At 42.6% G+C, this 14,328-nt stretch overlaps 1 protein-coding gene across 14 annotated transcripts in view; it reads left to right on the top strand.

Annotated features, from left to right (window-relative positions):
* The window catches only part of PKP4 (plakophilin 4), a 254,638-nt gene extending 251,881 nt beyond the window's left edge, over positions 1 to 2,757 (top strand). For 13 of the 14 annotated variants that reach the window (XM_045840318.1, XM_045840234.1, XM_045839468.1 and 10 more), the window contains one exon: positions 1,750 to 2,757. In XM_045840318.1, coding sequence (XP_045696274.1) covers positions 1,750 to 1,998 — 249 coding nt within the window. In that variant the 3' untranslated portion in view covers positions 1,999 to 2,757. The remainder of the gene's footprint in view (positions 1 to 1,749) is intronic. The other variant, XM_045840066.1, reaches the window with a different exon arrangement.
* Positions 2,758 to 14,328: the final 11,571 nt, after the last annotated feature.

The following is a 14,328-nucleotide window of genomic DNA, read 5'->3' as shown; positions in this document are numbered from 1 at the left end:
GTGACCTACCAGAGCTGGGCCAGTACAGCAGGGGCTGAGTAGCTTTCTCTGGGGGTCTTCACTCCTTGGAAGCTCATCATGGTTTAAGCAAATCATTTGCACAGTAGCCTCATGTCCTTGAATAACCAAATTGGTGCTGCTGAGACCACCATGCCACTGATGGGAACATGCTGTGAAGTCTTTGACTCGTATTCTTTATCCAACAATTTCCTTTCCACACTGTCGTTTTCCCTGTTAATCTCTAAAATCTCCTCCTCCCTCTGGGTGGGGAAAGGTTGATGAGCACACTCCATTTTCTCATCTCATGGTTCTCTTCTTTGTGCACCTCATTCTCCATCTTCATGACTCCCTCCCGCTCAGACTCCCATGGTTTGAAAACGCTTGAGTCCATGGCCAGGTCTCCTTTAGTCTCAGAAGTGAAAGTGGTCTCACCCCTGCTGGAGGGAACCCCACTCTCCCATAGACTGTACCCATTCAGTCTGCTTTCATGGGAGGCCTAAAATTCAGGGTGGTCCTTCCTGATGTCATGTCCGCCTGGGTCTCCTGGATCTGCTGTCTCCTCTCACCTTCCAGTAACACATGAGCAAGTGGGGTTTGGCAAGCAAGCCTGTATCCCATCTTTCAGATAAGGATTCTCCAAAACCTCCTTCTATTTCATCACCTTTTCTCTGTAGATGGAAGGAAAGGAACTTCCCAAGTTACTCATAATTTATACTATAGTTTTTTAGTCAGGAGAAATATTCTCAGAATCATAACTCTTAAATTACAAAGAATTTAGTTCTTAATTCATATAATGTTAGAATACATTTAGTTCCAGAATATGATGTTGATAATCTGTGTGTAAATTTGTCAAATCTTACTGAGTGGGGGAATTTGGGCAAGATCAAGAGGAAACACAGACATTAGAAAGACATGACAATTTTTCTCTAAACATATTTGAAGAAACTGATATGAGGTCAGAGATAAAGACAACCCCAAAGGAAATAGGAGCAGGTGCCCTGTGTGGATGCCCACTTATGGTTCACCTTGCTCCCTTATAAGCAAATTTATTAGCCTTGGCTTGGGGCAGAATTTTCATTTAGAATTGGATTTACTCATGTGTCCTTTCTAATTTTACTGCTCTTGTGCCTGGAGATTGCTTATTCTTTTAGTAGTACAGCAGAGTGTCCAAAGTGTAACTGTTGTTCACCAGACTACATATTCCTCTGGAAGTGAGGGATGGAGTCAATGTTCTTCTCTGAGGTACCTGTTTTAAAAAATGGTTCTACAAAAAAATTAAGGTAAAAGATGGTTCTACAATGGTACAACTATCCAAAGCCCAAAAAGCCAACCCCCAACTTAATCCATCATGTGTTAATCATTCCCCTGTGTCAACGCAATAATCAAGGCCATCCTTTCCTTGGGCATGCCCAAGTAACAGGTCTTTCCACCTCAGGGCACAAACTGGGCCTCTGAGGAGGAGGAAGAGGAAGCTAGCCTGGGGCTATCTTGGGCTTTCCTGAAACATGAATTTCTAGAGGTTATAGGACAGGACTTGAACAAACTGCAAGCCCAACTGTAACTGTAATTCAAAATACTTAGTCTATCAGTAAATATACAGTGTATACCAGAAACAACTTTGAAACATAAGTTCATAAAAAATTTGAATATTGCTCTAAAAATATGAAGCAGGAAGTCCACATTAATTTTCCTTTAACATGTATTCTCAAAAATTGCTTTGATTTATTTGCTTTTTCATTTTGTCAACAGCATCAACAGCTCTATTACAGTCAAGATGACACGCAGAGAAAGAACTTTGATGCATACAGATTGTATTTGCAGTCTCCTCATCGCTATGAAGATCCCTATTTTGATGACCGAGTTCACTTTCCAGCTTCTACTGATTATTCAACACAGTATGGACTGAAATCGACCACAAATTACGTAGACTTCTATTCCACTAAACGACCTTCTTATAGAGCAGAACAGTACCCAGGGTCCCCAGACTCGTGGGTGTAGCATCAAGATGCTCAGTAGAGGAACTCTTTCTTTCTACCTTCGTTTGGATTGAAATGAAAATTCTGTTGTGCTGATTTGCTGATGAAATGTGAAAGTGAAATGGAAGGAATGAGTGAAGAGCTTTTTTTTTTCTTTTTTGAGGAATTATCAGGGAAGTGAGGAAACATTTGAGAGACAGAGAACTTTCTAAGCTCTAATTTAGGTGTCAGATCCAATTACTTGTAGATTCCATAGTTTGGTGAAGGTGTGGGCGATGTGATGAGAGATTTGGGGAATGGGTGAAAGGAAATGGGGTATGTGTAGGTCAAATCAAATTAAAAATGATTTTTTTAATGTGAATAAAGTTATGTTCTGATAGTTTGTACAGAAAATGAAATAAAATGGATGCCCTTCATGTTTTATTGCTATTACTAAATGTCAAGATTGTATGCTATTATGTCTTGTAAATTTCTTTTGTTGGTGTAAATATGGAAATGCCACATTGGTTAAGTGCCATCATTTGTAATGCAGTGTGTCATTTGAAAAGAGATTTGAAGAAAACGACAGCTGAGAAAACAAATGGGGAATCCAATGAATTGTTAGCGATTAAAAACAAATTACATCTTTTGTTTTTAACAATGAGTAGTGTACCTTTGAAGCACAAAGTCCAGTCTGGTATAGCAGCGCCATGGCCATTCCCTGCCTCTTTCATAGGACAGTTCACTGCCATTTTCTATGCACATGAAAGAAAAATAAATGTGGAGATTTCATCCTTGGGAATTTGTTTCCTGCTCTTTTTTTAGTTTCTGTGTGTAATACAGAAAAGCAGATTTAATATGCAATTCTAATTACATGTTGAAAACAGCTTAAATATATCCAACTATTTTGGACTTTTCCTAGTTTTGTATAGTTAATAGACTTTGTAAGATGGATGATACCAAAGACTGAAGCTATAGACTCTCCTCCTCTTTATCTTAGTATTTTTAGTTCTTGGGATCTGTTTTGAATCTAATACACCTTACTATTTTATCTTTTTTTTTCCAAGCTGCTATGTGTTTAACAAGTATTCACTTTTATCTGGCAGCCTGGCCCTAACTAAATTGATGGACTCTTTTTGACATCATTTTTAAGAACCAATAACTACATAAAAACTGGTTGAGCACTTACTGGTTGGCACCAATGCAGTGAACCTAAATAATTCTAAATGATGATTTTGCTGAGTAATTCCAGGCAACAATAATTTCAGGGTTAGAGACAGGATGGGGGTAGGCAGGAGTCTCAGTACCCAAGCAGCATTATTTGTAAGCTTTTCTTCATCAGTGGAGACAATGAGGGGCACCAGCCCCAAAAGGCCCAAAGTCTGAGGCCTTCCCAAATCGCAGTTTCCACCTTGGATCTTACTTGGAAAACAACCCATATGGCAAATCAAATCCAGAGGTATTGACTTAGTACATTCTACAAACATGATACCAATCAGATTAAAATGTACATGCTTATGTGTGTGAGTATATGGAAAGAGACCCAAAAGAAAAGTGCTTGCTTGCCAAATAGACCTACAACCCAAGATCAGGAAGCAAAGTGAAATGGAAATTGAGGATAAGTAAGAAGTTTCCTAAAGTCTGCTAGTTGGGGGCCTTTCTGATGTACAAGCTTTCTGAAATGACACCTAAGCCATTTCCCACAGACTACCCAGCTGCCTCTGGGCGAGCTCAGAAAGCTGCCAGATTTCCCCCAAGAAATTGGCAAATTGGATTTAGATGTCTGGTACCCCTTAAGCTTTGAATCACTGACTTCCCTGAACCTGATATTTTGTAATGGGGTTCAGGTCCTTCCTTGGGGAATCAGGAATACACGGGAAGCTGCAGCTGGCCTGAGCTGATTGACAATGACCAACTTGCTTTTAGTGACCTTGTTAGTCCTTGGGGTAGCTTAGTGGACTCAGGTCCACCACTCTGACAGCATTTCAGAAACATCCAAATTTGGGTCACAAAGAACTGCTTGGGCCTCCAGCCAGACCAGTTGGGGTCAGGAAAGGGGCCTGTGGATGGGTAATGAGTGCCCTCAAGTGTTCCTCTCTTATAACCAGAGAAAAACTGCAAAAGGAGCCTGAAAAATGCAAAGCTGTACCATTGATCAAAAAACTGAGCCCATCCTTCCCTCTAAGTTGTAGGAATAAACAAGATCTACTAAAACAAAGTTGACTTTTTATTTCTACTCTAATCTCCCCAAGTAGCCTGCAGAATTCACCTCTCAGGAAGAGTTCTGGGGTTGTACTCAGCCAGCTTTAAACATTTCCACCCGACCCTGCTGCCCGAAGTTGAACTGAGCCTATGTTGGTGAGCCCAATCCCACATCAGAATCACATGGGCAGTTTTCACAGCTAGGAGGGTCCCACCCTGACCAGTCAAACCACAACAGGTAAATCCAGCCATCAGTATTCTTGAAAAGCTCCCTGGGTGACTGCAATGCTCAGTCGGGGTAGAACCACTTGGCCTGCACACCATGCCCTCACTCCTTCCTCCCTTGTAACCTGAAAATTTAGTGCTTGGGTTTGGAGTGTGGAGTTTGCCTGGAAGAGAGTGATAGAGATTTGAGGTGTTGTAACTGAGATCTTAATTTTTTAATGTCAGAAGTGAAGTTTTTTTTTCTTGTCAGAGTATCTTTTGCTGATGCATACCTTTTAAGTTATGTCCTTTGAAGCTCATGAATGTTTCATGAGTGTCAGAAATGATGACCTTACATACCCAAAACTGTTCTAGCCTTCAGTCACTGGTTGGTGTTTGGTTGTCCACATGATTGCTGATTCCTGCAGTGAATAGTTTATCAAGCATTCACTGTGTGCTATGAGTATCACATATGTTATCACTTAATCCTCACAGCAGTGTATGGTCTGTATTAATATCCCATTTTACAGATCCTGAGGCAAACTTTGAGAGTTACTTGCTAAAGATGACACAGTGAATAAGTGGCTGAAGCAGGGTGAGTTAGCTCTACAGTCTAAACTACAATGCCAGTGTTTTGAAACTTGACTAATTTGAGTTCCAACTGAAATATTTCCTGGAAATTTTTCATCATTGTCTTAAATTTGCCAAGTGAACCTCTATCAATACTCTGAAGAAAAAACCATCATTACTTGCCATAAACACAAGGTTACCATAAAAATGAATATATATATATATATATATATGTCCTTGCAACACCAAAATTCATTTTGACATGTGTGATGATTTGGTTGGCCTGAGAACTCCCCTTAAAACACCATTGTAAGTCATGTCTATGAAAGTAGGCCCATTCAAACAAAATCTGCCTCTAGGTGACCCTCTCATTTGGGGGCCTCAGTGATACATTTGTAAGAACACATATAAATCCCCTGGATGGTGGTTTTATTTTCATGATCATCCAGATTATAAGAAAAAATTTGGAAACCTCACCATTACTTTTCACTTACTAGACTTTTTTAAATTGTTTATAGCACCATTATTCATAATAGCCAAAAATTAGAAACAACCCAAATTTCCAAAATAAAAGATTGTGATATATATAGATGTAATAATAGCAATAAAAACACATGAACCACAGATATAATACCATTAATAAAAACATTCCATCAAATAACACGGATCAAAAACATGAAAGAAAACAGACACAGAAGAATCTACACACACATACACAAGATGATTCAAGAATAGCCAAAACTCATGATAGTGATAGAAAATCAGAACCATTGTTGCCTATGGGGAGGGGTACTGACTAGAGATCTTTTGGAGATGATGCTATATCTTGATTGGGGTGACTCTTACACAGATATATAGATTTATCAAAACTTATGAAAATGTGCACATAAGGTTGGTGCTTCATACAATGTAAAATTTACTCCAATAAAAAAAATACTAATACTTCAAAAGTCACTAAAAAAATTGGGAGACTTCCAGCCAAGATGGAGGCATGGATAGATACACTTTGCCTTCTCACACAACTAAAAGAAAGACTAAAAGCAAAAAACAACAGGACTACCAGAAAATCAAACTGTATGAAAGTCTAACAACCAAGGAGTGAAAGAAGGAACATTCATCCAGGCTGGTAGGAAGGGTGGAGACAGGCAGCTGGGGCAAAGAGGATGCACAGCAAGGTACCAGCTGGCAGATGGAGCAGTCCCACATTTGTGTGTGGATAAATTGGGAGGAACTACAGGGGAGCAAGAGAGACGGCACAACCCGGGGTTCCAGTGTGGGGAGATAAAGCCTCAAAGCCTCTGGCTGTAAAAACCTGTGGGGGTTGTGTCAGCAGGAGAAACAGCCTCACAGAAGAGTTCATTGGAGAGACCCACAGGGCCCTAGAATGTACACAAACCCACCCACCCAGGGAATAAGCATTGGAAGGGCCCTATTTGCTTGTGGATAGTGGGAGAAGTGATTGAAAGCTGGCTGAGAGCTGAGCAAGCAGTTTTGTTTCCTTTCAGACCCCTCCCCCACATACAGTGCCACAATTCAGTGAAGTGGGTTGCCTGGTCCTGGCAAATACCTAAAGCTCCACCCATCACTACATAACAGGTTCGCTGAGACAAAGATATATGGCCCCAATGAAATAACAGATCAAAGCTCCAAAAATAGAACTAAGCAATGAAGAGATAGCCAACCAATGAGATGTATAGTTCAAAACACTGGTAATCAGGATGCTCACAGAAATGGTTGAATAAGGTCACAAAATAGAGGAAGAAGGCTATGAAAAGTGAAATAAAGAAAAATATACAGGGAACCCACAGTGAAGGGGAGGAAACCTGAACTCAAATCAACGGTTTGGACCAGAAGGAAGAAATAAACATTAGACCAGAACAGAATGAAGAAACAAGAATTCAAAAAAAAAATAAGGAGAGGCTTGGGAAACTCTGGGACAACTTTCAATGTTCCAACATCCAAATCATAGGGGTGCCAAGAGGAGAAGAGGAAGAGCAAGATATTGAAAACTTACTTGAACAAATAATGAAGGAAAACTTCCCTAATCTGGCAAAGGAAATACACTTCCAGGAAGTCCAGGGCAGATAAAGTGCTTCCCAGATAAGTTCAAGTTAAAGGAGTTCATCATCACCAAGCCTTTATTATATGAAATGTAAAACGAACTTATCTAAGAAAAAGATCAAAACTATGAACAGTAAAATGACAACAAACCTCACAACTATCAACAACTCAATCTAAAAACAAAACAAAACAAAAACAAACTAAGCAAACAACTAGAACAGGAACAGAATCGCAGAAATGGAGATCACATGGAGGGTTATCAGCTGGTAGGGGGAGAGGAGAGAATGAGAAAGGAGGTACAGAAAATAAGAAGCATAATTGGTAGGTACAAAATAAATGAGGAGATTAAAAATAGTGTTGGAAATGGAGAAGCCAAAGAACACATATATATTAGCCATGGACATGAACTAAGGTTGGTGGGGAGGGTTGCTGGTGGGAAGGAGGGTGCAGGGCAGAGGGGAATAAAGGGGGGGGGAATGGGACAATTGTAATAGCATAATCAATCAAATATACTTTAAAAATTGGTAGTGACATTGTCTGAGATCTAATTTTATGACCTAGAATCAAAGCTATGATTACTAGTCTCCCCTGAGTTGAAAACAAATCCAATTTACATATTTCAAACCTTACAAAACATTCGCTCAGAGTAGCTTCTCACACAGAAGATTTTAGCACAAGATTCTTCATAGTTACACAAGTCTATTTAAAAGCTTACAGCTTACCAACGTTAAATTTAGACAGAATCTTAGAAAATATGTATTTGAAAAATACTATAAGGGAGTGTCCCTGAGCTATGATTGTACTGATTTACATGTGTTGACAAGAAAGTAAGTTGAGAAGTAAAAACACAGGCTCATGTTTAAACATGTTGCCAAGCAAGAGAAGTGTGTCACTCTTTTCATGGAAGGATCCAAAGGGATGTATAAATAAACACCTCACTCACCTCATTGCAGGGACAGAATGTGGATGAAGAGCATTTTCAGCCAGAGAGGGTAGCAGAAAAACAGTCAATAAAACCAGGCAACTAATGGGATTTTTTTTTAAATACTGCAAATGCAAGGCAGAATTTGAATTCACAGAGGATATTTACTGTAGGTCAAGGAAATCCTTGCAGGAGAGAAAGTGAACTGTCTTATTCTTAATTAGTCTGCAACTGTGGAAGAAGTTGGAGGAGAGAGCACATGGCGCAAGCCCTGTTAGAATTTCACAGGGCAGTTTCCACCGATGGACAGCTGCCCTTTGCTGGCCTATGCCAGAGGCTGCAGTGGGCCTCAGAGATTATGTGCAGCCCTGAGCTGCCACCCACAGAAGTAACGCTTTTCAGCTGGTACTTGTCAATTTTGCCTCGATTTAGAAGATCTTGACTTCTGTCTCCAGGCTTACTCACCCTTGTGATAGCAGTTTGCTGTTAACTCACTTATGTGATGGCTTAACTGGCTGTCTTTATGAATACACTAATTTAGGACAATCCTTCAAGGCTTCAGACACAAAAAAGGAAATTATTAGCAAGCAAATTATGACATGAATTTTATCTCTTGTAGTGCCTTTCCCTGCCTTTGTGTCAGCAGCTTCACTGGAAGTAGCTGGCATGTCCCCTAATTGGCTGTTTGTGCCTATTGCTATTGCCAAATTCTAACTAGAAATCACTAAAAAGCACTTTGTGCTGTTATAACCATTTGCATGGGCCATAACTAGCAGTTTCATTATTAAAGCCCCATCCAACAGTTGGGGGAATTTTAATAAAGACTTCCTGACATGATGGGCTATTTCACCCTCCATTCACATCCCCATGATTACAGAGTTGACCAATGCATTGTCTTGTAATATAAAATTAGATACAATTAGTGCTGAGTCAAAGGTGTAATTCTGAGATCAAGTGGGAAAATATCCACTTGTTCCTCAGAAACCTCTTGTAAACTGTTCATTTACTCCCCAAAGGCAACACCCCCTGAAATTTGCCCTTATTTACTGGTGATGAAATGTAACATATTTGGCATCAATGCCTTGATAAACTGCCGTCTGCTGAGTACTAATCCAATAACATGACTTCAGGGAGGATGATACCCTCTAGGGTCTCTCTTCAGGGTTCTTCAGAGTCAGTGGCCATCCCAGCCCAGACCCAGGGAGCTCTCTCCTTTCCAGGTGTGAGAATGAGTACAGTGAGGTGTTCTCAGTTTCCTGGGGACTGAGGAAAGGATTCAATCCAGATGGGCTCCAGACTGGAAATTACTCTCACAGGAGGGAAATCTGGTATTTATAAAGAATGCATTTTAGCCTTCACAAAAAAAATATTTCATAAAGATAAACCAGGAAGCACATTCTATAGCTGTATAATTTAAATATTTACATGTCTATCAACATCACTAAAATCATGAAAGGCCCCAGTGACCAGAACTCTCCTCCTTATCTCTAAATTGTGGTCAAAAGATAATGGTGTGCTTATTCCATTTGCAAATAATCAGGTGCCTCTTTTTCCCCCCATTTTTATTGCATGTATTCTACTGTTTAATCACTTTTTTGATAACACTTCTATGGAGAAAAGGTATCAGAGAATAAAGGTAAGGGGACATTGAAACTCATCAAACCAGTCACCACATAACATCTTAATTGGAGAAAAGCTGGTCCAACACCACCTAGAGCTGCTAATATTGTCCTCCAAGGACACATCACTGGGTTCTAGCAGTCATGTATCATCATTGAGGAATTATATTTGACTGATAAAGTTCCCCAATGTTGTAGCTTCAACAACATGAGTTACAGAGACTTTTTTCTCCTCACATTCTGAAATGAACAGAGTAAAGCAGACCACTGCTAGTTTGGTGGTTCTACAATGTTCTCATGGACTCAGGCTCTATCCTAATCTCTATACATGACCCTCATCCTCATGATTTCCTAGGTGGCTGCTGGAGCTCCCACCATCACATCCTCCTCATTCCTCAACAATGAGGAAAGAGTTGGGAAAGTGGATCCTGCCAACTGAAGCAGCCTCTTAAAAGGCCTTTCCTGGAATCCTCACCTAACTATCTCCTTGGAAAAGTAGTTTTTATCTGGGCTCATTGACACCTCTGCTCATATAGAGGTTCTGTTAATAAGGCAAATGAGGAGATGGTATTATCAGTCTCTGCCCAGGCTACAGATAATGCTATGAGGTGACCCTACAATTCCATTACTTGGCTTTCTATTAATGTAGGCTCCAAGTCAGAGAGTTGTGTTGTATTAATCCAATACTTGGTCAGAAGCCACAGTCCCCATCCCTCCCAAAGCTGGATGAAATTTCTCAAGCTCAGGTTGTCCCAGGGGCTAGACTCCCCAGCAGATCAGGTTCAATATACTGCTCCATCTCATAGCTTAGAGGTTAACCATGGACAGCCAGTTACCATCAGTAATCTGTGGTCAGAACCCCTGCTCTCCTGGTGGCCTTCCAATCTCCAAAGGGCAGAGACATGGCAGTCCCCTAATGCTCCTCAAGAGTCAAGGGGAGAGACTCTGGGCCCTTTACCCCACTGCACCAAGAATAGCCCACCATGAATAGCTTTCTATATCACATGTCCATGTAAGATTATTTTAGCAAATTTTCTACAACTAAAAATATAGGAAAGTAATGCTGGCCATTTTGTGACCAAGGGTTGCTCCTGATTGGCAAACCTGATGGAGTCACAGTAGCAGCAGTACCCTTCAGCTATCCAAGCAAGAGATACTTCAACTCATTGTGCATCTAAGGAGCATCCCCCTACAGTCTTAGGCATTGTGAGTAATCCTGGAAGCTGATGAAGCTACCATCACTGTAAGAATATGGAGTCCCTCTGACCTTGTTAGAGCAGGTAGCAGGTAGTAGCCATCAGGTCAGCTGTCAAGGAAAGCCTCCTAGAGTGAAAAGGACTTAACCTCCATTTAATTTACTTCAGGTTAATTCTAAGCAAAGACACCTGGAAATAAGAGAATGACAGGGGACTTGGAGAAAACCAGTTCAACCCAAGTATTGAAAGGAGGTCAAGGGGGAGAGGCAGGAAGGAAACAACAGTGAGTTTCTCTGACTGATTTTTGGTGAAGACAAACCTTCTCATCCTAACCCTATGCTGAGCGTTTACTAGGATATTATGTGTCAAGGACTGTGCAAAGTGCTCTACCCATATTATCCATTTAATTTTCACAACAGTCCTAACTCACTCAATATACAAGAAAAGAGAAAATTGTCCTCAGAAATGGGAGTAAGTGGCCCAAGGTCATAGCAATCAGAGATTGTAACCAGGATCTGTTGGATTCCAGAGCTTCCATTAGCACTAGAAGACCTAGACCAGGAGTGCTCCTGAAGGAGCATAACAGTCACCTCCAGCCTCCACATAATCTTTGTTTATGCCAAGGTAAGCCTGTGTGACAACCTCTCTCCCAGCCAGGAATCTCTATCGAGCTTCCTACTAGCTTCCTGGTCAAATTAGGCTCCAAGAATGCAAACTAGTTTTAATGTTTGCCTTAGCAAAGATATTGGAAAAATATCCTAATGGTTCAAATCAAAGTTGATTACTTAAAAAAGAAATCTCTAGCCCTGGCTGAATGGTTCAGTTGGTTGGATCATTGTCCCATACACCAAATGGTTGTGGATTCAATTTTTGGTCAGGGCACATACCAAGGTTGTTAGTTTAGTCCCCAGTGGGGGTGCATATGGGAGGCAACTGATCTCTTGCTCTCGCTCTCGCTCTCGCTCAAAATCAATAAACATATCTTCAGGTGAGGAAAGGAATGGAGGGAGAGAGGAAGGAAGGAAGGAGGGAAGGCAGGCTCTGAAGTGGTCTGTTTGAAAACTATGATGAGTCCTGACAGACCTCACAGAATCAAGTGAACCCAAGAGAGCACCTTCCCATCTAGGGCCAGGCCACTGCCACCAGTTCAGCCAGAAGGGAACATTTGAGGCCTAGGCAGCAGGAGGAGCAGTGGGCAGGGCAGGCAGTTCATCCTGGGAAGCCTCATAGGAGAGAAGGGCCCTACATCCTGCCCTAGCTTATGTGAGGAAAGACCATTCCCAAATAATGGCTTACTCACAGCCCTGCATGTCTATAAAAAGGGAACTATGGACGTTTGGGAAGATGCTGAAAGAAACCTTTTATCTTTCCCTGCGTTCTACACTCACTGCCCTTTGGAGCACAGAGGAAGGACCATTCCATGAGACTAGGAAACAGGAGGGTAGAATTATGCTCATCTGCGCGGGGTGAAAGGCAGGACACCTGGCCTCGCCTCAGGCCGGCTCTGCGCTCAGGGCCCCTGAAATCCTGGTCAGGTGAGTTCAGTTCGTCCAGGTAGCCATAGAAGCCTACTTTTGCTCTGGTTCAATCTATAGGCCCCACTTCCCAATTGAGAACGCTGATAAGGGTGTTTTAACACAGGCAGTCCCTGCGCATATTCCTCCATGGTTCTCACCTCAGAGAGGAGAGGGGTATGCCAAGCACGACAAGACCTGTGGACTGCCTCCTGACTACACAGAGACCAGGCTGAACCTCAAGGTGTATAGCAGGCCCCCTCCCTGGGCATGGGTAAGAGGGTTTGCGTTCCCACCCTCCGGACCTGGGCAAGCGCAGAGGCCCCAGGGACAAGACTTCCAGTCAGCTCTCTCTGGAGAACGCGGTGCAGCCCAAAGTATATGCTGGATTTCCCGCTCCCACCTCCCCTCCGCGCGTGGGGTTTTTGACACTCAGGCCCTATTACTGGTCAGAGCCAACTGCGCACCGAGTCACGGTCCGCAGGGAGACCAGAGGGAGCGTGAACGCAGGGCGGCCCAGGGGGTGAGCGCACTCACCTCCTGGAAAGAAACACTGAGGGCTAGCCCTCGGGCCACCTCTGGGTGACATATGGCGTGGGAAGGACGACGCCGCGTCATGCACGCTGCACCTCAGGCACAGAGCGGAGCCCTTCCCGTCAATTATTTCACTGGGAAGTTGTGAGGAAGGTGTATCACTCCATTCTACAGATGAGAAAGGCCAGGAGAGGGAGGTTAAGAAACTCACCCCAGTGATATTGGCTGTGTCAGACTCGAGAGGCCACCTCCCCAGTGAACAGCAGGCTCTCACCTCTCAGATGAGCAACGGGCCCTCTGGCGGGCAGGGAACCAGGGGCCAGAGCTCCACTCCTCAGCCACGTGCTCTGGGGAGTGAGCCTGGACCTCCCTTTCCTTATGGGCAGAGGTGGGAATTCCTCCCAACCTCCTGTCCTCGGACTTGAAGGGTAAGGCAGGTAGGACGTGCGTGTCCTGGGCTGCCCATCTTTCGCTGTATCACTGTGCCTGCTTTGGGGGGTCTGCTCTCCTGTCCGCAGGATCTGGTCCTCACCAGCTCTGGAAAAGCCTCCAATTCTGTTTCTCTCCCCCAAGTCCCAGGCCTGCCCTGGGCTTCCAGATCACCTCTCTACCCCCACTGCCACATTATTCACCTCAGGTTGGGTGGAATGCTCCCCAGCCATGGAATGGTCTTTCCTCTGTGCTCTAAAGGGCAGTCCCACCCCCAACCAAACCCCCAGCTGCCCGCCTCGGAGTGAGCATGCTGCCAGCCCTAACTGTCCTCACTGGTGCAAGCCGGCGGGTTTCAGGCTGCTAAGCCACTCTCAACACTCAGGAGACCACGTCCTCTCACTGAGTAAAGCAGTTCCCAGTGTTCTTGGAAGACTGGCTCTACAAGTCGTCCCTAGAAGAGTTTCATGGTCAGGTAGGTGTGGAAAACACAGTGGTGTGTGTCTCAGAGATTCACAGTACCTTTAATGCTCATGTTGAAGGCTGTGAAACCTGCAGTAACTACTGGATTCAGAAGCCCAGTATTTCTCAAGTTTATGTGACCCAAGAACCCTTTGGGGGCTCAGGGCAGGTGGGACACCTCCTTCAGAAACGGGTGTTCAGAGGAACTGGCTTTGTGCAATATGACAGTAGAAAAAAAGAAGCTCTTTTTCTTCACTCATAGATGAATATTCTTTTTCTTTCAGTCTATACTTTGTAATTAAAATATATCTTCTTAGACTATAAGGCCTCTTTAAATTCAAAGATAGCCTAAGTAAAAGCTGGACTCATTTATTTGTTCTGAAGAGGTAGGGAGCAGGCATATAATGTGGCACTGAGACTAAACGATGTTGGGGTGTTCTGTATCCTCAGTGTCTTCAGTAATTCTCAAACTTTTTGGTCTCATGACCCCTTTATATTCTTAGAAAATATTGAGAACCTCAGAGAACTTTCATTTATGTGGGTTATAGCTATTGATATTTATGAAATTAAAATTAAAACTCAGAAGTTTAAAAAATATTTTAATAATTCATTAAAAAATTTACATGCTAACATAAATTACACATTTTACCAAAAAATAGC

The sequence above is a fragment of the Phyllostomus hastatus genome, unplaced genomic scaffold (genome assembly GCF_019186645.2).
Source record: "Phyllostomus hastatus isolate PE091 unplaced genomic scaffold, TTU_PhHast_1.1 phas_contig_1, whole genome shotgun sequence".
NCBI classification, from domain to species: domain Eukaryota; kingdom Metazoa; phylum Chordata; class Mammalia; order Chiroptera; family Phyllostomidae; genus Phyllostomus; species Phyllostomus hastatus.
This window is presented reverse-complemented; position numbering and strand designations above follow the sequence as displayed.